General features: G+C 51.2%; 2 protein-coding genes across 2 annotated transcripts in view; one reads left to right on the top strand and one right to left on the bottom strand.

Annotated features, from left to right (window-relative positions):
* The first annotated feature begins 634 nt into the window (after window positions 1-634).
* ZYX (zyxin) lies at window positions 635-12,456 on the top strand. The gene is made up of 10 exons (XM_086616768.1): window positions 635-666; window positions 4,010-4,270; window positions 7,331-7,527; window positions 8,566-8,658; window positions 8,953-9,459; window positions 9,784-9,925; window positions 10,009-10,178; window positions 10,315-10,493; window positions 10,773-10,893; window positions 11,300-12,456. The coding sequence occupies exons 2-10, from the start codon at window positions 4,021-4,023 to the stop codon at window positions 11,408-11,410; spliced, it is 1,770 nt and encodes a 589-aa protein (XP_086472894.1). The 5' UTR covers window positions 635-666; window positions 4,010-4,020; the 3' UTR covers window positions 11,411-12,456.
* Window positions 12,457-17,643: 5,187 nt separating this feature from the next.
* Window positions 17,644-21,507, bottom strand: part of EPHA1 (EPH receptor A1) — a 33,234-nt gene continuing 29,370 nt past the window's right edge. Inside the window, exons 13-18 of the mRNA XM_086614642.1 lie at window positions 21,396-21,457; window positions 20,806-21,015; window positions 19,885-20,034; window positions 19,014-19,207; window positions 18,555-18,710; window positions 17,644-17,722 (exon numbers count right to left, since the gene is read on the bottom strand). Of these exons, the coding sequence (XP_086470768.1) occupies window positions 17,644-17,722; window positions 18,555-18,710; window positions 19,014-19,207; window positions 19,885-20,034; window positions 20,806-21,015; window positions 21,396-21,457 (851 nt within the window). The remainder of the gene's footprint in view (window positions 17,723-18,554; window positions 18,711-19,013; window positions 19,208-19,884; window positions 20,035-20,805; window positions 21,016-21,395; window positions 21,458-21,507) is intronic.

Genomic DNA, 21,507 nt, shown 5'->3' with positions numbered 1-21,507 from the left:
TTGCAGCCAGTACGAGGACAACAAGTCGCTTTTCTGCGCTGCGGAGTCATCTGACGTTTGCTTTAATTTCTGGGAGACGGGGAAAGGAAAGGGGGTGGGGGGGAGCGTTGAGTCAGATGCTGGTTCGTGCGAGGAAGAGGCCGGTGGGGGGACCCTGACTCCCCAGGGCGGCTGAAGCTCTTCCTCAAGCCCAGCTCAGCCCCTGGAAGTGCAATCAGGGGCTGGAGGCGGCTCTGGAGTTCGGGAAGGCGGAGGAGCAGGGACGCCAGCCGAGGGGGCCGCAGTGCGAGAGGAAAAAAAAAACCCAACAACCGCTTCTTCTTCTCCTCCGGGACCGCGGGCGGAGAAACACCCCCCGTTCCCCCCTGTTCCGAGGCCGGAGGGGCCGCGCAGCCGCCGCCCCGACGAGCCGCCGCCGCCGCCATCCCCCGGTGCCGCATTCCCCAGCGAGTGAGCTCAGCCGCTCGCGCAGCCTCGCTCCTTTTATGGTCAAACAACTTTGCCTGGGCGAGGCTTTTTTTTTCGCGAGTTGTCGGTCGGAAGCGCTCGGGCTCGCCAGTTCCCCCGCCCGTCGTTCCTGCCGCCCTTCCCGACGGCTGGAGGCAGGCGGTGTGCGGGGCAGAGCAGCCGGATCCCGATTCCCGGCCCCGGCTCCAGCCCCCGGAGGTGAGTCGCTTCGTCTCGGTGTCGCGATAAACGCGTTTTATCCGGGCCGGCGCTGAGCGAGCCGGCATTCCTGCCTCTCCCCGGGGGTGCGGGATTCCTGCCGCTCCCGCCGGGAGGGCGGCTCGCCTCCTGCAGGGTCTCCCAGTCTTTTCGGGATTGATTTACGGTCGTAACTCCTGGTTTTTGTTTTGTTTTGGTTTTTTTTTTTGCCTTTCCGCAGAAGAAAGGTTCGCGAACGCGTGAAGCTGGGGAGTTTTCTTCCCTGCCGGGGAAATGGAGGCAGCGAAACGCCCCAGTATAGCTCCAGCGGTGGGGAAGGGGGGGGGGGGGGGGGGGGGGGGGTTTGCCTGGTTTTACTGGGGACAGGCTCTCTTTTGTGTGCGTATTGGCGAGTGAAACACCTTTTCCAGATGTGCTTGAGGGAGAGGAATCTGGGGCTCTTGTGCGTGAGGTTTGTTTAATTTATGAGTTTCTGTCTCTCCGGGAGCGCCCTGAGAAAGTGAAGACACGAGCGCTTGGAAAGTCGTGGGACTTCCAAGCGTTTTACATATGTTTGCATAGCTTTTTGGAGTTTTTTCCCCTCTTTCTGGCAAGCCCAGCGGATGTGGGAGAAGTTGGTAGCTCTGAATGCCCCCCCCCCATCTCCCCCAGGCCGGTTCTTTTACGGCTCTACCTTGCAGCTTGTGTAGCTGGTGGGACTTTGTTCTCTTTGGGACTTTGGGCCACGCTGGGAGAACTTTCTGGAATTAGCCTGAGAGGGTGAAGATAAGCATAACTCATACAGCCATTTAATCCGTTCGCTTCGTGTTCTGGGGTGGGTTTTTTTGCTAGAGTTCTTCTGACCCTCCTCGGTTGGGAGGAAGTTGGGAAATAGGGGAAGTACAGATGTGGTGTGTCAGCCCACGGTGCTGGGTGAGCTTTGACCTCCTCAGGTTCCTCCTCTTTTCACTACCCCAGGAAGGGAGCTGAGCTTTTGAAAGTGGTGGCTTGGGGTCAAAGAATTGAAAGCTGTCTGGATGCACAAGAGGTGGCAGGTCCACCATGGGACCTCCTGGGAGGTGTTGCTTGGTTCTGTCCTCCTACTTCCTCTCTGTTGGAGAGAAACCCTGTGTGAGGCAACTAAGTATCCTGACTGTGTCCTTTGGGGACATCTTTCTTCATGGCTCCACCTGAGTCATCTTAAATGCTGTTAACAACACGCAGAAAAATCTCTCCCCTCGGGGAAAACGTGAGGACAGAAGGATTTGAGATGAGGTCTGCTGGTGTGACACTCCCTCTCCGATAGCTTTTACAAACAGTTAGTGCCACAGGACTCACCTAAGTTTCTGGTAAGGCTTGGATGGTGTTGGCAACGCTGCAGAGCTGGGGGGGGGGTGACCCCCCCCACCAGACCAGCCTTCCTCAGCCTGTTTGGTCTGTGTGGGGCTGGACTGATAAACCAGAAGTGAGGATGAGCAGGGGCAGCTGCTGGATGGAGACAGCTCGGAGCAGAAAGGGCCCTCGGTGCGACGTAGCCTACTGCGAAATGGGCTGCTTTGGGTTAAGGGAGACAGCAGCTGCTGGTAGCAAAGCCAGCACTTTTTTGTGAAGTAGCCAATGTCCCGAGGCTGTCTCTGTGTTGACTAATCCCAGTATGGATCATGACCAGAAGCAACATCATCACTGTGGTGCCCTACTCATAGCGCTGTCAATTCTGGTAGAACTACTACCAAGTGGTTCGTTACACCATAGCGGAGGCAGAAGTCTCTAAAGAAAGGCTGGAGGTCTTTTCAGTGGCTGCTGGAGCTTGGTGGGAAGCTGCAAACCAGAGGGAGTTGGTCAGTCCCTTCTGACTTGCAAGACGGTTGGTTGGCCTCTGCAAGTCCAAGGGATCGAGGACAGACCTTGCTAATTACTCTTCTGCCTTGGCCCTTTCCATGCTGGATCATGTGGGAGATGCCCGCCGCAGCTCTCTGGCTGCTGCTCGCTGTTGCAGCCTCTTCCTACTTTTGAAAAGCCCCAAAGAGTTCAACTCATCAGCCTTGCACAACGGGAACAAACGGAGCAGCGAGACGGACTTCACCTTGTGTTGTCACACGCGTGTGACCTGGAGAAGCTGTCCCAGGTTACTGGATCTCGCCGCACTGCCATGGCAGTGCTTCAGACTGGGCGTGCAGGTCTCCACCAGCAACCACGGGTGAATTAGTGGTGAGCGGGTGTTTGTGGCACCAGGGCCCCCCGGTCCCAGCAGCTGTTATTGTCCGTGTGGGAGAGACCAGCAGCACAGAGGGGCACCGATTTGAACATGCCAACTGGAAACGCTGGCAGAGGGCCCCTGCGCTGGCGGAAGCGCTATTGTGCTGGGTGTTAAGAGGGCTGTAGGCATGCCAGGCTTCACAACAAAGCGTCTGGCTTCCCGGAGGTTTCTAGCATGGATGAGATCTCCAGCCTGGTTTGCAGGACTGAGGGCATCCTCAAAAACACGACTCTCGTCGTGAGACCCGCGGCTGCTGGAGCAGCTGGCTCAGTGTGGGGAAAAAAGGGGGAGAAGGTTTGTGTGCCTGCATGCTGCCAGGAGGAGTGGACCCCCGGGCAGGGGGTGGCGGGAGCCGCTGTCATCCTCACGGGGGGTGGGAAGGCCAGATCCATGGAGCAGAGGGCTCTGCCCAGGGCTGGGACACCGGGGAGCTCCTTGGCCGCAGCTGCCCGCGCTCCGCCGGGGGTAACGGGGTTGGGGTGGGGGTGAAGGGGGACATTATTAGGGCTGACACAGCCTGAGGTCGGGAGGAACCGGCTGGCATCATATCGGGTAAGCGGGGCAGAGGAAATGGTAATTCCAGTTCTGGGAGAGCGCATATGGGTGCCCCCTCCACAGGGTGCGTGGGGCACGGTGGGCGATGCTGGTGGCACCAGGGCCCCCGGTCCCAGCACCTGTTATTGTCCGTGTGAGAGGGGCCAGCAGCGTGGAGGGGCACCGATTTGAACATGCCAACTGGAAACGCTGGCAGAGGGCCCCTGTGGTGGGCGATGCTCGGCGTGGTGGCCCGTTGCCGTCCTCTCTGGCACACGTGCGTGCGGGGTTCTCGTGCAGCAAAGAGCTTGGTTTTCTTCGTGGCAGGAACCCCTTTGTGGTTAATGCTGTACTGGGTCGAAGTGGTGAAATGTGCCAGCTCGTTGGAGCTGTTTCTGTTCCTCCTTTTTCCTGTGCTGATGCTGGAAGTGCTCTGCGCTCTGCTTGGGCACCCCAGCCTCTGGCTGGACTTAAACTCCTCTGTCCCTCTGTTCCACATGGTCCCCTCTATTAATTTCCACTCTGGCCCAAGGCTGACTTCATACAGGTTTCCTCCCTCTTCTCTCCTGCCAGGTGCTGAGAAGATGGCCTCCCCGGGTGCCCCAGGGACCCGCATGACATCCACAGTCAGCATCAACATTTCCACCCCTTCCTTCTACAACCCACAGAAGAAGTTTGCACCTGTGGTCGCCCCGAAACCCAAGGTGAACCCCTTCAAGGCTGGGGGTGCATCGGAGTCGGCGCTGCCCCCGCCTCCTGGAGCTGGTGCCCAGCGTGCTCAGATAGGGAAGGTGGGGGAGATTCCATCAGCGCCCATGTCCCTGCTGGCAGAAGGTAGGTGAGGGCTGGCATGGCAGACGTGAATACATGTTTCTAAATTCTCAGGGTGAGGTCTGTAGCTGGGCTAAACATGACAGCAGGGGTGTAAGTGACAGATAACTCTTGCTGTAGAGGCTGGCAGGTTCCAGAATGAGATAAAACGATTGTAAAGGGATCTCAAAGTACGTAGTATCTCCATTAGGAAAGGAAGTGGGAAGGCAATCCCGCGTTGCACTGATGCTGGAGGAACACAATGGATTTTTCGTAGTATTCCCTGAGTGCAGGATCGTGTAACTGCAGCCAGTTTCTGGCCAGCATGTCTGAGAGCAAATACGTTGCAGAGAAGTTGACCTTGATGGTGCTGAATCGTGTTGTTCTCCTTGTTGATTCATCTCAAGTCAAGTTGGTTGTCTCTGTAGAGATCCTTCTCATGGACTCTGCAGTTGTCATCTTTGCTGCTGGAGATGGGGAGGAAGAAATAATTGCATGAAAAAATGGTGGAAGCTGTCATGAACAGGAAGTGAGACTTAGAGTTTGTGTGACTTGTAGAGTTTTATACTTTTTCCTGGTGGTTTGGGTTGGGTGTGTTTTCCTGTGTAGAGTGACATCTTGCTTTAGTGTGGTTTTCTTTCTCTTTTTTTTTTCTCTCCTCCTTTTTTTTTTCATTTCCTGTGATGGTGTGTGGGGGGGTGGTTTTGTGTTTCATTTTTTGTTGTTTGGTTGGCTTTGCGTCCTCTTAAGAAGCAGAAGATTCCTGGTTGTGTGGTTGGACTTGATCAGCATGGGGCCACCCGAAAGTTCCCTTGGGATCTCTTGCTGATGCTTGATGCTGTGTGGTATCCCAGGACTCTATCAGGGTGCACCCCAGTCGGGACACGCGTGTTCAAATAATGCTAACTGCTGGTTTAAATTTCTTTCTTTTCACTGTCCACCATAGACTGTGCAACACTGAAGGTTTCTAGGTTAGCATGTGAAGTTAGTGGGCAGCTGACCTGATGGTAGGAAGGCTGCCTCTGTGCTCAGAGGAGAAAAATTATTGAGCCCTTTTTTCAATTTCTTAAGTCACAAGGGCCTCAGCATGTTGGTGCTTCCATCTCCTAGAATTATACCAGCTAACTCTTTTTATCTTATGTTGTTGGCTGGAATCTTGTGTCTGTAATCCCAAGTCCCATCTTAGGCTTTATGATTTTCCACTGTAGTTCTGTGGATTAGGGATGTGTCTGTCGGAAGGTCTCATCACACAAATACGTTACCTGAAGTACAAAAGTAGCCAGGTGGATGCTAAAAATTATTTTTCAATATACAGTGCGAGTGGAGGGTTGAGTCTTGTTGGCTCCACTTCTCCCTTCCTTATAAAGCCTGTTATGGAGGAACTAACTTGATGGAAAGATTAGCAAAAGAACCATTTGGCTTAAGCTGCTGCGTCACCATGGGGTGAGGGCTGCCAGCAAGACATCTGAAGTACAGATGAACCACCAAAACTCAAGTTGTGAGAGAAATGCATCTGGGTTGCTCCTTCTCTGCTGCATCTCTTCAGTCTTTCTTTCCCTTTTTCATACACTTCCCAATCAAATAGTAGTAGGACATGAAGCCATAGCAGTTGGTCTCTGTCTTAAATGACAGGATGGCTAAGTTAGTATTGCTGTAGGAATGTTATATTTAGTGATCATTCCACAAATCTGGTATTAATTCCTTTGTGAGGAACTTAAATTTGTATGAATAATTCATAAAACAGGCTCGTAGTGCATCCGAAACAATGTGACAGCAGGCAGGGCCTCGTTTTTGCAATATTCTTTATCGTTTCAGTAAACCAAAGTGTATACAAACTTGATCCCCAAACAAAAAAATAATAATTTTTTTTTATTTTTTCAATAAATAAATTTCAAAAAAAGTTTAAAAGAAAAAAATACCAGCCTAGTATTACTTCCCTCTCCAAGCAGAACTGCTGTGGTACAAGAAGGCTTGGAAGAGGTGCTGCATACCAGTGCAGTTTATGCATTCCACTGGCTAATAAGATTCGGCTTCCTTTTTCTGAAAGGGCAGTAACATCTCCCTTAGGTTACAGCAAGAAGTCCTTATAAAGTCCGTCAACAACAGCTGGGTATAAAGATGAGACAATTCGATTCCGGCTGCCAAACGTTGCACATGGATTAGCAGGAGTGGAAAAAAAAAATGGTCTTTCACCCTGCTGCTGGTTGGGGCTAGCTAGGAGGAGAGGTGGGTGTCCAGGAAAAGGGATGGGGAAGTTACATCTCCTTGTCTTCAGTGTTCTCTGCTGCTTGGGTGATAAGAGGACAACTCTCCTGCTCGTGGTGGAGGGAAGAGGATTCACGTTTATTTGACCATGTTGTAGTAGACTGCCAGTTCTGTGTCTTCAGCAAATACAAATAGGTGGAAGCAATGGGTTTTTCTTCTAGGGGACTGAGGCACCTGCTTAAAAGGGTTCTGGGAAATGTCTCATGTCCTAAGCTGTACTGGGTATGGGACGTTTTAGCCCACAAAAGGAAAGCTGTTTTCATCTCCTGGAAAAACAAAGCAGTTTCAAAGATTCCTCCTATGCATCAGGGGTAGTTGGGGAGGGGGAAAAAAAAAAAAAGCAAGTCAGACCACTGGTTTCTTGTCGTGCTTACTAGCCAGCTGCGAGGTGCCAGCTTATTTTCCTGTGATAATGCAGGCTCTTCAGGGTCCTGGTTGTCCACTGGCACTTCTTCTAGTGCTGTTCTGTACTCAGCAATCTGAGCCAGTTACTGGCAAGAGAAGCACGTGCTAGGGACTGAAGAATGAGAGGAGGAGTGGGAAAGGGTGTGGTAGGACGTTTCCCACTTATACAATAACTATTCCCAGTGACTAATTGCAGTAGATGCTGAAGAAAGTTTATATGATGGCAAATGGCTTTCACCTTTTCCAAAGCTAGCCTCTGGAAAAGCTAGCCCCTCTAGTTGTCCTTGATGGGTGCTGGGGTCACCTGGATGGGATCTACTTGATGTAATACCTTCGAGACCCCTCCTGGGGTTTGCACTGGCTAAGAGTTAAGAAATGATCCAAACTTGCTTTTATGCTCGTTCTTCCCCATAGAGCTGCCGTTGCCACCGCCTCCCCCACCTGGAGAGGAGGCGAGTTTCTCCTCAAACTGTGCTTTTCCTCCACCCCCTCCACCCTTCGAAGAGCCTTTTCCACCAGCCCCAGAAGAAGTTTTTCCTTCTCCTCCTCCTCCTCCTCCTCCTCCACCGATGTTTGATGAAGGGCCACTGAGCAAGGTGCCTGCCCCACAGGTGAGTGAGGTCAAGGGAAGTATAGTTTGTTGTGATGCTCTGTGAGTTGGGACAGCTTCTCGCTACTCTGAGCTCAGCAGCAGGAAGCCCTGAGATCTGGGAAAGCAGAAAATGCCACCACCCCATGGACCAGCGTAGGTTAGGGTCAACTGACTGGGCTACAGCTCCACAGGTGAAGGACCTGGGGTTCCTGGTGGACAGCAAGTTGAATGTGAGCCAGCAACGCACCCCTGTGGCATTAAAGGCCAACCACATGCTGGGTTGCGTTCGTGAGAGTGTGGGCAGCAGGACAAGGAAGGTGATTTTTTTCCTCTTTTTGGTGCTAGCGAGGCTGCGTCTTGGAGGGCTGTTTCCAGTTGGGCTCCCCAGTATAATACCTCAGAGAAATACTGAACTAGCTGCAATCCAGCAAAGGGTCGTAGCGATCACTGGGGATGGAGCACATGGTGTAAGAGCTGGGTTTGCTCAGCCTGCAGAAGAGGAGGCCAAGGGCAGGGATCTAACTGCAGTCTGCAGTACCTAAAGGAGGACTGGAGAGAAGACAGATCCTCCTTACTGAGGCACAAAAAGAGAACGAGAGACAATGGGCACAGATTGCGGCAAGGGAAGTTCCTGTTGGACAGAAGAAAAACCTGTTCCTCTCCAAGGGTGGCTCAACACTGGCACAGGTGCCCAGAGAGGCTGGGGAATCCGTGTCCTTGGAGATGTTCAGAAATCACCTGGACAAGGCCCTGAGCAACGTGGTCTAGCTTGGGAGTGAGCCCTGCTGTGAGCAGGGTGTTGTACTAGAGACCTCCAGGTGTCTTTTCACACCTAAATCTGTGAGTTTCTTTGGGCTGTGTGTTTTCCCACTGTTTGTAGACCTTGGGTGCTGTGCCCTCTTCATCCTCACCAACTTGCTATCCGCTCAGAGCAAGGAGCAGATCTGTACCACGGTCCAAAGTGTCAAAATCTGCTATTGTTTAGGGGATACACCTGGTTCTCTGGCTGTTCCTGTAACGTGCTCTGCTCCCTCTTTCCTCATGGATGGTGGTGTAGGTACGTGGCAAGATGAGCAGCATTGATCTTGAGATTGACTCACTGTCCGTAATGTTGGATGACATGGAGAAGAACGACCCCTTCAAATCCCGGGTGAGCTCTCCAGAATGTCGCAGTTGGAAGGAGAGATGGCTGGTTTGCTGCACGGTTGTAGTGAGAAGAGGGCTACTGAAGATTAAAATGTCTGGATAAACCGTAGCGCAGAAGTGTACGTGAAGGACTAGGAAGCACAGATCTTGCAACCCGTCAGGACTGCTGAACGTGTAAAAGTGTGGGAGATCTTAGCGTCGTGGTTCTGGGATAGCTGCTGACTTACTGCTATAGAAGGGATATTTTCTCCTCCACTTTGCTGGTGACTGCCTGTGTCTCTCTTGCTTCTCTTTACAGATATCTCCAGGGTCCACAGGTTCTGTAGAGAAACCGTCGGCCCCAAAAGCCCATGCGGAAATACCATCTGCACCCAGAGATACTCCTCATTCCTTTCCTTCCAAGTTCACTCCAAAGCCAAGTGGAAGCTCACCTTTCAAGCCCCCTGGAGTGGATTTGACCCCCACCCCAACCCCATGGGCAGCCCCGCAGCAATGCAAGGAGCCCCTAGCACCCGTCCCTCCACCCACCTCTCTCCCTCCTGCTCAGCCTACCCCTAAATTCACCCCACCCCCTGTTTCTGGCTCTTCTAAGCCTGGATCCAAATCAGGTGCCAATGTTGCCACAGCTCCCTCAAACTCTACAAGATATCCTACCTCCCTCCAGACTCAGTTCACAGCCCCTGCACCTTCAGGTCCCTCCTCTCGGCCAGAGCCTCCCAATTTCACCTATGCCCAGCAGAGGGAAAGACCCCAAGTGCAGGTGAAGCCACGTCCTGCAGAACACCCTGCGGCTGCAAAAGACACGGTAAGGGATCGAGCCATGGGAGCAGCGTCTTTGGACAGGCACAGCATCACTGGGAGTGAAGTTGGAGGATGAGGAGGGAGGGTCTGTCCCAGGCTAGGGCAAGCTACTGCCCATCTGAAAGAGAGATGTAACTAGGGACAGTGGTGGAGAGGGGTAGGGCTTCATGTAAAGGTGGAAAGAAGCAAGCACAGTGGGTGGCAGATTGTTCTCTAGAGGGAGAGACAGAGAGAAGTAAAGGTGTGAGAAGTAGGTTCATTAGGGACAAGGTGGGACGGAGTCTGTCTATGTGTGTCCTTTGGGATTGAATGTTTCCACTTCCTGCAGCATAGACCCACAGGCTCCGGTGCAGATCCACCTAGGGGAAATTCCTGTCTGACCATGAAGGAGGTAGAAGAGCTGGAGATGTTGACCCAGAAACTAATGAAGGATATGGAGCATCCGCCCCCAGCAGAGGCTGCTACTTCTGGTGCGTTCCCTCAGCGGACAGCGGTAGGACTAAGACTGTGGTGGCTTTCATCTCTCCTAATCCCTTTCTTTTTCCATTGACAGAGCTCTGCGGCTTCTGCCGGAAGCCCCTGTCACGAACCCAGCCAGCTGTGAGGGCCCTGGACCGCCTCTTCCACGTGGAATGCTTCACCTGCTTCAAATGTGAGAAGCAGCTGCAAGGGCAGCAGTTCTACAACGTGGATGAGAAGCCCTTCTGTGAGGACTGCTATGCTGTGAGTCACTGAGATGAGAGCTGTGGTTGCTCCCTCTTGCTTTCCCATCCTCCTTCCGTCTTGCCTGTCTGTGGTGTAGCCTCCCAGGGCTTGGGGGACTGGATTAATGTGTTGTACTTGTTTCCTTTGGGCTCAGGGGACCTTGGAAAAGTGCAGTGTCTGCAAACAGACCATCACAGACCGGATGCTGAAGGCCACTGGTAACTCATACCATCCCCAGTGCTTCACCTGCGTGATGTGCCATACCCCTCTTGAAGGGACCTCTTTTATTGTGGACCAGGCCAACCAGCCTCACTGCGTGGATGACTACCACAGGTATGGAGGGAGCACGAGCACGTGGGGTCTGGCAGAAGGCAGATTCCCTCACACCTGTGTAATTTCACTGCAGTGTGGGGTTGGGTGGCCCATGGCATCTGTTGGACGCGAAGTTAAAAATGAATCAGCAACGTACCTTGTGGCAATTAAGGTCTTCTCCCACCTAAACGTCTTTGGGATTTATTATTCCTCTGCTGCTGACGCTGTTGGACAGCAGTGAGGAAGTTGCGTTGAACGTCACCGCGGTGGTCATGATCTCCGTGTTTTTGTGTGTTGCAGGAAGTATGCTCCACGCTGCTCCGTCTGTAGTGAGCCTATCATGCCAGAGCCTGGAAAGGATGAGACAGTGCGTGTGGTGGCATTGGAGAAGAATTTCCATATGAAATGTTACAAGTGTGAGGTAAGCCTGGTGGCCCCGCTCCTCCCATCTCTCCCATGCCCATCACCAACTGGGCACCTTTGTTGTCTGCCCTGACCGAACACTGAGGTTGTTTTGAATTAATTTGGAGCGTTTTTGAAGCAGGTTCGGAAAAATATCAGACATTTACGGACCACAGGTCCATGAACAAGGACTGTGCAGGGTTGTAGTCGCTAACATCTCTAATACCACAGCTCTGTGTTCCGGGAGAACGTGCTGGGATCACAGAAGGGTCTTGCTCTTCCCTCAAAGTAGTGTCTCCCATTAGCAGCATCAGAGACAGAGCAGTCGGCTGTGAGCCTGGTGGGGCATTTCTTACACCCTTGAATGCATTTACCCCGCTGTTGGCTGTCATTGAGCTCCCTCCCTCTTTTCCTTCCCTGTTTAGGACTGTGGGAAGCCCTTGTCCATTGAAGCAGACGAGAATGGGTGCTTTCCACTGGATGGGCACGTGCTGTGTATCAAATGTCACACCGTTCGTGCCAAAACGGCGCGCTGAGGAGCTTGGAGTGGGCATGCCCTCAGACCCCTGCACTCAATCCTCTTCCCCTCCCTGCTGTTGTCCTACCCCTCTGCCCGAGGAGGCAGGTTGCCACCAATGGAGACCATGCCAGCGCAGTTCTTTACTCACGTAGGATACACTGCTCCTAGACTTCGCGCCGCACGCCCACCAAGAAGGGGCCTCTTGTCCCGTTGCCACTCCCTGGCCACAGGGTATTCCAACATTACAATCTCTGTTCCCTTAAGACTCTGGAAGAGAAGGACCAGACCTTCACCACCTGGTGGAAGCGGCGAGAACCTGGTGACAGGTCCTGGGAAGGGCTGAGCGTTCTTCTGTTGCACGGAGCCAAGAACGATGATTTGACCTTAGAAGGTGGAAGCCTCTATCTCAGCACCACTTTTGTCTTTGATTTTATTTTTTCTCTCGTGCCACCTCATCATCAGGATGTCTTTCCCTGCCCCCTCCCTCCCTCCTGGGTTAGAGTGTGGAGGCAGAACGTATTGGGAATCTTATCGTTGCTGGAAGCAACTTAACCCACTATGCCTTTTCTCTTTCTAATGGATTTTACTGCCTACCTGTCTTTGTCACTTTTTTTTTTTTTTTCCTAGCCAGATTAAACTGGCACTGTTTGGAATCCTGTTCTGCTCCTGAGTTCGGAAACTTTTTTTTTTTTCTTTTAAAATCTTTTTCCTTCCCCAAAAGGAATCATTTCCCAGTGTGGTTTCTGGACAGCCAGGCTGGGCACCAGAGTAGCAAAGCAGTCCAAAGAATGCATGTTTACAAATAAAGACTGTCATAAGGACGGGCAGCACATGGTGAGGAGTCGTCTGAGCGCATGGATGAGGATTCAGGAGACTGAGGAACGCCTCCCCGTTCCAGTAAGGATTCTTTCACTGCTGTCAGTGAAAGCTGCAGTGTAATTGCAATGTACTGTCTGGCTCTAAGTGTTACTGCACTGAGCCCCCATTTCCTGGACTAGAAGCTCAAACTGAACAAACCTTTTGAATAACTACGCTGTCCAACCACTGTTTGCATTCAATAAAATGTGGGATTTTTTCCATTAACGTGTGTCTGCTGTATCTGTTGAACTGCCCATGAGAATTGCTGTCTTAGGCAGTAGGGAATGCGTAGCTGCTGTGCCACTCGGCCTCCAGAGATGAGAGTCTGAAAATCATAGAATCATAGAAGGGTTTGGGTTGGAAGGGACCTCAAAGATCATCCAGTTCCAACCCCCCTGCCATGGGCAGGGACACCCTCCACTACACCAGGTTGCTCAAAGCCTCATCCATCCTGGCCTTGAACACTTCCAAGGATGGGGCAGCCACAGCTTCTCTGGGCAACCTGTGCCAGTGCCTCACCACCCTCAGAGGGAAGAATTTCTTCCTTAGATCTAATCTAAATCTCCCCTCTTTCAGTTTACAGCCATTGCCCCGTGTCCTGTCACTACATGCCCTTGTCCAAACCCCCTCTCCAGCTTTCCTGTAGCCCCTTTAGGAAGTGGAAGGTCTCCCTGGAGCCTTCTCTTCTCCAGGCTGAACAGCCCCAACTCTCCCAGCCTGTCTCCATAGCAGAGGTGCTCCAGCCCTCGGATCATCTTCATGGCCTCCTCTGGACCCGCTCCAGCAGCTCCATGTCCTTCTTGTGTTGGGGACTCCAGAGCTGAACACAGTATTCCAGGTGGGCCTTTCTCTCTCCACTTCTTGGTCAAACTGTTTAGTTTCCTGCTTTTCTGTGCCTGAAGAGTAGCTTATTTAAAGCAGTGGAAGGGCAGCGTTTCAGTACAGCAAGATTGGTGGCTCATTGATGTGTCAATGGGAGGAGTTACTGGAATCTGCTTGCATCACACTGGAATAAAGTGGTCGATTTGCTTGCTTTGCCTTAACTACTGCTGCTCAGAAAGTGCTTGTGCTTGATGTTTATGGTTTTAAGCATGGTGCTATATTGGTCACTGCAGGTGAAACTCTTCTTTGTGGTGAGCATCAATGCTTCTACACTTCAAAGACATGAAACCTACTCTTGTTCTCTTGCCAGTTTCGGGAAATCTTTACTGACTCCTTGCAAATTGATCCAGTAAATGCTTTGAGGTTTCCTACAGGGTGAGTAAAGAATAAACAAATTGTAGGTTTGCTTTCCTTTTCTTTTCTTGTCTGACTTTTTGCTGGCTTGTAGGCACTGTTCTGAGTGGTTGTTTCTAGATGATGTGATGAAAAGTTCAAACACCAAGGAGCACAGAGGAGAGAAATGATGATGGGGGGAGAGAAGTCCACTAACCCAGCTCCTCCAAGAGGACTGTATCTTGGCATCTGGGTAAGAAACCTGTCCAACAGAGTCAATGGGAAGGGCTCTCTGGATCACCTTGCAGATGAAGGGGAGGTTAGTCCCTCTGAGGGGCATGGGGGGAAGAGCATTTGGGAACTTGTTATGGGATGTGTAAGGGCAGGATCAGAGGCAGGAGAAAGGAGTGATGAGGAAGAGGAAGCAGCATAGGAAAACTGGGAGGAAAGGGGCACAGAAGGGGCTGGCTGCACGTACACAGTGCACTTGTCTGGCCATGCCCTGTGTCATCCGTGCAGTCTGCTTTTTGGTGTGGGTGGTTTTTCCCCTGCGTGGAGGGACTCTCCTCAGCGCATGGAGAGGTGCAAGTGGCAGTAACGGAGACACCTGAGCTCATGCATAGTGTGTGGGTGTGCAAATCCATACGTAATCACCAGCAAAAATCAAGTCAGGACACTAGAGAGATCCATAGGATGTATGTATGTATTTCCTGCTAACAGGTTCATCCTGATGAGCCAGAGAAGGGAATAGGATGGGGCTGTTTGTGCTGTGCTTGCATGGCTGCTGTGTATCCTGCCTCAGGCCAGTGATGTACAGTGTGTGTGCACATATATACATGCACATATTATATACATGGATATTTTGCGTGCGTTGAGTGCCTGGTGGGAATACGTGCTCGGGCTTGCAACTGGCTGCACTTGAGGATGTGGAATGGAGCAGCCTCTTCTCTATTAGGGCAGCTGATTCAGCAGCTCTTTAACAGTTGAAGTTGGAAGGGACCTCCCTGCTCCGAGCAGGGTCAGCCAGAGCAGATTGCTCAGGAATACACATCATCTTTTTTTTTAATACCTCCAAGGATGAGAACTCCACAGCCTCCCTGCATAACCCGTTCCAGTGTTTTAACAGCTCTCACAGTAAGTCTTTTCTTACCTTCAAATGGAATTTACTGTATTTTGGTGTGTTCTCACTGCTGCTTCTCCTTTCACCAGATACCACTGAGGAGGATCTGGCTCCCTTTTCTTCACTCTCTCCCAGCAGGTATTTATACACAATGATAACAGCCACCCAAATCTCAACTCAAGGCTGAACAGTCCTGGCTCCCTCAGCCTCTCCTCATGTCAGGTGCTCTAATCCCCTCAAAATCTGAGTGCTCCAGCATGTCCACATCCTTCTTTGTACTGGGGAGCCCCAAATTGGACCCAACACTCCTGATGTCTGACCAACGCTGAATAGAGGGGAAGAATCCCCTCCCTCCAGCTGCTGGTGATGCATTTGCTCATGCAGCGCGGATACTGCTGGCTTCCTTTGCTGCAGGGGCACATTTCTGGCTCAAGTGCAACTTAACTGTTCACTGTGACCTTCAAGTCCTTTCCTGCACAGCTGCTTTCCAGCCAGTCAGCACCCAGCATGGGGCTGTTCCTCCCCAGCTGCAGGGCTCTGCGTTTCCCTTTGTTCACGAGTCTTCCTCTTCCCATTTCTCCCATCTGTTGAGGTCCCTCTGAATGGCTGCAGAAAGTTGCAGTTCTTTAGATCTCTGCTTGTTAACCCTTTTGTCATTTATGGTTAAGCAAGACCTTCCCAGCAGCAGGAGTGTTGATTGACAGCCTGAGGAATTTGGAGCATTATACAATTATGGAAACACTGATAGCCATCTACAGCAAGTAAATGATTGCTGAATGGTTAGCACTCACTTTCTTCACCGACCTAGACTTAGCTCAAGCACTGAAAAATAAATCTTGAGGTGACTATTCTTCCCAAGTAGGAAAAAGCCTTTGGAACATCAGTGAGATTTTTTTTTTTTTTAATTTTTTTTTTTTCTCCCTGTTCTGCAGTAGAAGAACACATTTCATCAAACTACAGCACCAGCTTCTGATACTGCTCGTGGTTTAGGGGTAAACACAGGAGCTGAAAAAAAGATGGACTCAGCTAATGGATGGATACAGCTGTAACTGGGTTTAGCAAAAAAAGTCAGAAGTGACCAGCTGCATGTGTATCCTTTAATCCTAATGCATTTCCATGTTAAATCTGCAGTTAAATGGAAAAAGCCCATCGGCTGAAACAACTAAACAGGGCTGTAAGGACTCTGCTGAAACTGAGAATGGAAAGTAAAGGTCTGTGCTGGGTTTGTGTGATGGGGGTTTGGTAGCAGGGAGGGGTTACAGGGATTGTCCCTGTAAGGAGCTGCTAGAAGCTTCCCTGTCTCCAAGTCAGACCTGCCCCTGGCCTGGTCAGGCTCCCCTCTGTCAATAAATATATTTAAGATGGGGACAAAGAAACCCACGCCATGTGGGACCTGCCACTGAGAGAGGGGGGAGCGGGGGGCCTGGCCCCTGCTTCCCACGTGGATGTCTGCCTGCACTGGGCCACCACTGGTGCCAGCTGTGCTCTGAAGTGCCCGGCTCCTGGGGTGTCCTGCCAGGACTGCTGCGGTTCATCGTGCCCAGCGTGGCTGCGGCGGGGAGAGGAGTGGGATGTGAGAGAAACAACGATGCAGACACCAAGGTCGGTGAAGATGGAACGGGAGGAGGTGCGCCGGAGTGGAGATTCCCCTGCAGCCCGTGGGGATTAATGGTGGAGTGGAGAGCCACCCGTAGCCTGTGGGGAACCCCATGCCGGAGCAGGTGGCTGTGCCCGAACGAGGTCATCTAGGACTGTCTCCCACGGACCCCTTCCCATGCTGCTGCAGATTAACAGTGGAACAGAAACGCACCTGCAGTCCGTGGAGGACCCCATGTCAGAGCAGGTGGCCGAGCCCTAAGAAGCTGGGACTTCATGGGAAAGCCTGTGCTGGGACATTCCGATGGGTAAGGACTGGATTCCGTGGGAAGGACTCATGTTGGAGAAGTCTGTTGTTGTATTTTTTCCTCTCCAGCCCATCGGCAGGGGAAGGGGTGCACAAGCAGCTGCGTGGGGCTTCGTTGCTGCCTGGCGGCTAAACCATGACAAGGTCCGAAGCATATTTGAAATAAGCCAGGGAACTCCAACACAGCCTGCTCTGCCACAGGTTTATTTACAAAATATTATTTACAGTCTCTAACTGTCTGGAGCTCTGATAAATAATAACATTTCCTCCACAGAGAAGGAATAAGACAGACCACCTACACATTTTTCTGTTACAAATACCCTACCCAGCCAAACAAGACTATTCTCTCTTTTAAAAAAGGGGCAGAGAAAAATGGGTAGCTAAAGGGTTTTTCTGTCCATGGCACAAGTAATGGTACGAAGCAGGTTGGGGAGATGTAAATCTCCCCGCTGAAGCATGCACATTGCAAAATAGCAACATGCTGAGGTTACGTGATCACACGAATTACAGCAGAGTGTGCTGCTCCTCCCAACTTCTCCTCCAAAGAAAGAAGTACACCACGAGTTGGTGTTCAAGGCAAGAAGAGCGGAATTAAAAAAAATACATCCCTTACCAGCAGCCTTGTGAAAGACTGAATCGTTTGTTCCTGTTGTAAAATAAGACAGACAGAAGGCTGCTGAAGTCAGAAGGTACGTCATGCCAGGGAGTGAGTGGGCCCAACCTCTACATGTCTCTGTTCTTCTGCACGTTCCGTGAATGTCTCGGTCTATCTGAACCCTCATCTCCAATCTGAAAGCACTATCCACTGCCCCCAGCCTGCTGTGCACGTATCCTTACGTTTCCATGGGATACTGGAAGCCCAGTATGTGGGCTGCAGGGATTACTTAGTGCTGTACAGAACAGACTATGGAAGAAGGAGCTGAGAACAGCTTCTAAGACCAGTGCTCTCAAACGTACTGGTGTTTGCTGCAGAGCTAAAGCAAGGAGGAACAGAAACGAGAGCAGGTGGTGTTGCCTCATGAACCTTTTCAGTCCTGGCTGTTTTGCTTTGCTTGTCCCAGTCACTCATTTGGAAGCAATTGCCATAGGAATGATTCCAAGTGATATCTGGGTAAGAATGGGCGTTTGGCAAGCTGAAGAGAGCAATGACCAATCACTCCTTAAAGCCTTGAATGCTACACAGGATCCTCTTCTGGTGGCCTGGAAGTGACACTCCCATTTGTTTCAAGTCCCTGAAGGAAATGGGAAAAGAAAAGAAATAATGAATTGCTTGTTCTTGTTCCTTGGGGACTGGGATGTGGGTAAGGGCTGAAACAGTTACCAAGCATTAGTTCAGAAAGCTTCCTTTCCCTTGGTGCCTCCTACTACACCTACAACTTCTAGATGTTCTTGCCCTTCCCTGGCTACCTCTGCCCATCCACCCAGCTTCTCCCACCTTGTGACTAGACCTGTGCTCCCATTAAATCAGGACTGTGTCCATGTCAGCTTGTGATATGGGCCATCTCTCAACCCTCTAGCAGGTGCCTGCTTGTTTGTTTTGTGTAACTGCTTTGGTTGGAGCTGGCTATACATCCCTGACCCTACAACAGAACATGCCTGTGTTGGTAGAGCTTCTGACCTGAGTCGTTCTAAGGTGCCCAGAAGAACTTTGCTCCATGACAGAACAGTGCCTGGCTGATGTGGGGGGAATATCACTAGCCCATCTGGAGTTCAAGGCAAGAAAATTATGAAGTCCTACAAGGGTGGGGAGATGGTCAGGTTAGAGAAATGCCTGCCATCTATTGTTTCCCATCTGTTGTGAGTTCAGAGCAGCTGAGGCCCCTGAAGAGCCCCAAGCATGGACAGTTAGGGAATTAGTCTCACAGTTTGGGCTGATCCCATTTCTCCTGGGATGATTCTTCCCTTTTAGGGTGAGAAGTCACTCCACGTCCTCTTAACTGTATAGAGAAGGATGGAGAGAAGCCTTCCAAGTAAATATGAGTGCCTGTTCCGACAGCACAAGGACAGACACAGCTATTTGTAGCACAGCCTGGGGTGTCCTGTAGGAGCTTAGCCTGCCCTTACTCAGCAGTGAGCTCCAGAATGGATTCCATAGTGTCCAGTCCGGCAGTGCGGAAGTTGGAGATGTAGCGCTTCATGCGGATGGATTCCAACCACTCAGGGATGGATCGATAGGGGATCCCATCAGATCCACTGCAGCTGGGGAGCCGGAGCGTTACCCTAAAGACAGATAAACCCCTCATTAGCCAGGTGACTACCTTAACCAGCCAGCACTATGACCCAGTAGCTGAACAGCAAGCACCCTCTGCCAGGGCTTGGCCAACTTATCCGCTCTCTGCCCAGTCGGGTCAGAATTCCCACGCCAATGGCTGTGCCCTCTGTCACTATGACAGAGATGACCACTGTCTTCTGCACACAGAGCATTCAAGGTGCCTCTTGCTAGCACCACCTCTCCTCCTGCCGGAGTCAGGGAGGTGAAAATCTCCCAGTTAACCTCTCCTCCTCCAGTGACAGCCTGCTTACCTGGGATCAAAGTCTGCAACAGGCCGGAGGAGCTGAGGACTTGAGATGAAATGTTGCAGCTGTGCCCGGATTTCCTGAAAATGAGGTCTCCTCCTCCGATCGTGTGACCAACAGCTCTTCATGAGCTCGTAGAGGATGGACGGGCAGTCCACAGGCGGAGGGAGACGACACCCATCCTCTAAGCTTTTCATCACCTGCACAGAGGACAGAGAGAAGTTTGGCCAAGAGCAGAGAGGGGGAAAGAGGAGCTGGTGACCTCTGTGGGGCTGGGAGCGGGCACCATGTGCAGTCAGGGAGGGGTTGAAGCAGGTTAGACGTGTATGAAGTAGGGTTTGGGCAGCACAGCAAAGGATCAGGACACCGAAGGGATGTCAAAAAGTGAAGTGGCACATGCAGGTACTTTCAATCCTTTACTAGCCTAGCTCCCGTTTGCCATTCGGGGCACGTGTTCGTTAGAAGTGGGGAGCAAACGATTCTGGCGCAGACCTGGTGAGAAAAGGGGAACCAGACTCTGAGGAATCATTTCAACAGCATGTGTTGAACCTAGGATGAGTATGAGACCAGGCATAATACTCTAGAGCCAGGGGAAGGAGAGAAAGAAACCAACAGAGAACATCTCCAGACCCAAAGGCTATGGCTGATTCAACCAGTCTTTAATTTGGGTCATTGCTGTTGAGACCTGAACACAATTCAGAGGTCCAAACACTTATCGCCCTTGACTTGGTTGCACTGATTTTTAGCAGAGAGGGAGACACAGTAGATACATGTTCAAAAGAACATCAAGCCTGCAGGCCAGGGGAGATCTACAAAAGTTGGGCCCACCTGCCTTGTTTACTTCTTTAAATCAGCACTTGAGCTCAGTGTCTGTTACCTCTTGATTGGACATGTCCCCGTATGGCTTGTCACCAAACGACAGCACCTCCCACATGACAATTCCAAAGCTCCAGACATCACTGGCCGAGGTGAAAATCCGATGAGCGATGGCCTCTGGGGCTGTCCATCGGATGGGAATCTTACCACCCTGTGAAAGAGCAGAGACACAGTGTCCCCAGCACGTATCATTAAGAGTTCTCCAGTGCTTGCATGCAAGGAGCCTACAAAGTGGTTCAAAGACTGCAACCTGATCTAGTTGTAGATATCCCTGTTCCTTGCAGGGGGGTTGGACTAGATGACCTTTGAAGGTCCCTTCCAGCCCTAACCATTCTATGATTCTATGATTCTATGACTGGGCCCGCTTCACTTGAAGTGAGGTGTAACCACCCCTGGGGAAACTTCTCAAAGGGACAGAAAGGTTCTTGGGCCATGAATGAGGTTAAGCCCTCTGTTCAGGTGAATGCTACACGAAACCACTGCAGTGGAAGAAAGAGCCTGACACCAGTCACAGCCCTTCTTCAGATGACACCATACACTGGAATCACTGGAACTTTCATTGTAGATGTCTCCAACCCAAACCCCCGACCACAGCAGGGCTGTCTACAAAGCCAGATTTAGTTAATTGAGTCCAGAAGATCAGACCTCTTATTTTGCTTCTTGTTTCAAAACCACGATCGCTCTGAATCTCTTAACAAACAAAATCAACACGGACTCCAGACAAAAAAGCACCACCTTCTGAGCCATCCACACTGTGACCTGCAGTCTTACTACGGGTTTTCCTCAGAGATTTTTTCCATCCAAATCTTCCCCCGGCCTGGTGTTTCCCATCGTGAAGAAATTCTGCCATTCCTATCTGGCAGAATCCCAATCCCCCTGAGACTACAGTTCATTTACGAGACTGGGATGGTTTTTGCATTACCTTGGTTTCGTAGGTTCCCTCTGCATCATTCTCCAATATTCGGGAGAGACCAAAGTCAGACACCTTGCATTGAAGACTGCGTGTTACCAGGATGTTGCGAGCGGCCAGATCCCGGTGCACGTAGTTGTGTTCTGAAAGGTAGGTCATGCCAGAGGCTATTCCCTGCAGCATGCTCACAAGCTGCACAGGGCTAAATTTTTCCTCGTTCTCCTGCATGGAAGAAGAAGTGAGAGAAGATCCTGGTCAAGGGACATCAGTCTGCTTGGTTTCTAAGTACTGGTCTTATCAACTTGCAGAAGTGGGCATTGGTGAACAAGTGAAAAGGCAATGCTGCAGCCCAAAGGACCCAACGGGTTCTCTCTAAGGGTCTGGTAGTGGTCTCCAGAGTCATCATAAGGCATCTGCACTTCAACTACCAAAGACAGCTCTCCGGACACTGCGCCAACTCGATGGCATCAAGCTTCAACTGCTGAGACTGCAAAGTAAGTGGATGTCTGGATCTTATTTCTAGTCTTCTTTTAGGGTCCTAAATGCAGGACAAGTGCAAGTTCCAGCAGTACACAAGCCTATTATAGATTGGAGTCTCTCACCCGGAGGAAGGTATCCAGCGCTCCATTCTCCATGTACTCGGTGATGATCATCATTGGCCTCCCTTGAGGAAGACAAGAAGGCGTCAGCCTTTCTGCAATTCCTTCCCCTACT

This window comes from Tauraco erythrolophus, chromosome 1, assembly GCF_009769465.1.
Source record: "Tauraco erythrolophus isolate bTauEry1 chromosome 1, bTauEry1.pri, whole genome shotgun sequence".
In the NCBI taxonomy this organism is placed as follows: Eukaryota; Metazoa; Chordata; class Aves; order Musophagiformes; family Musophagidae; genus Tauraco; species Tauraco erythrolophus.
The sequence above is the reverse complement of the archived record's forward strand: the minus strand, read 5'-3'. Positions and strand labels throughout refer to the sequence as shown.

What these genes read in the sequence shown, in the direction of transcription:
- ZYX (XM_086616768.1), top strand. Translation starts at nt 4,021, where the DNA reads ATGGCCTCCCCGGGTGCCCCAGGGACCCGCATGACATCCACAGTCAGC. An exon ending in TGCGTGGATGACTACCACAG is followed by an intron (nt 10,494 to 10,772) that starts GTATGGAGGGAG and finishes TGTGTGTTGCAG; the next exon opens with GAAGTATGCTCCACGCTGCT. An exon ending in TGAAATGTTACAAGTGTGAG is followed by an intron (nt 10,894 to 11,299) that starts GTAAGCCTGGTG and finishes TTCCCTGTTTAG; the next exon opens with GACTGTGGGAAGCCCTTGTC.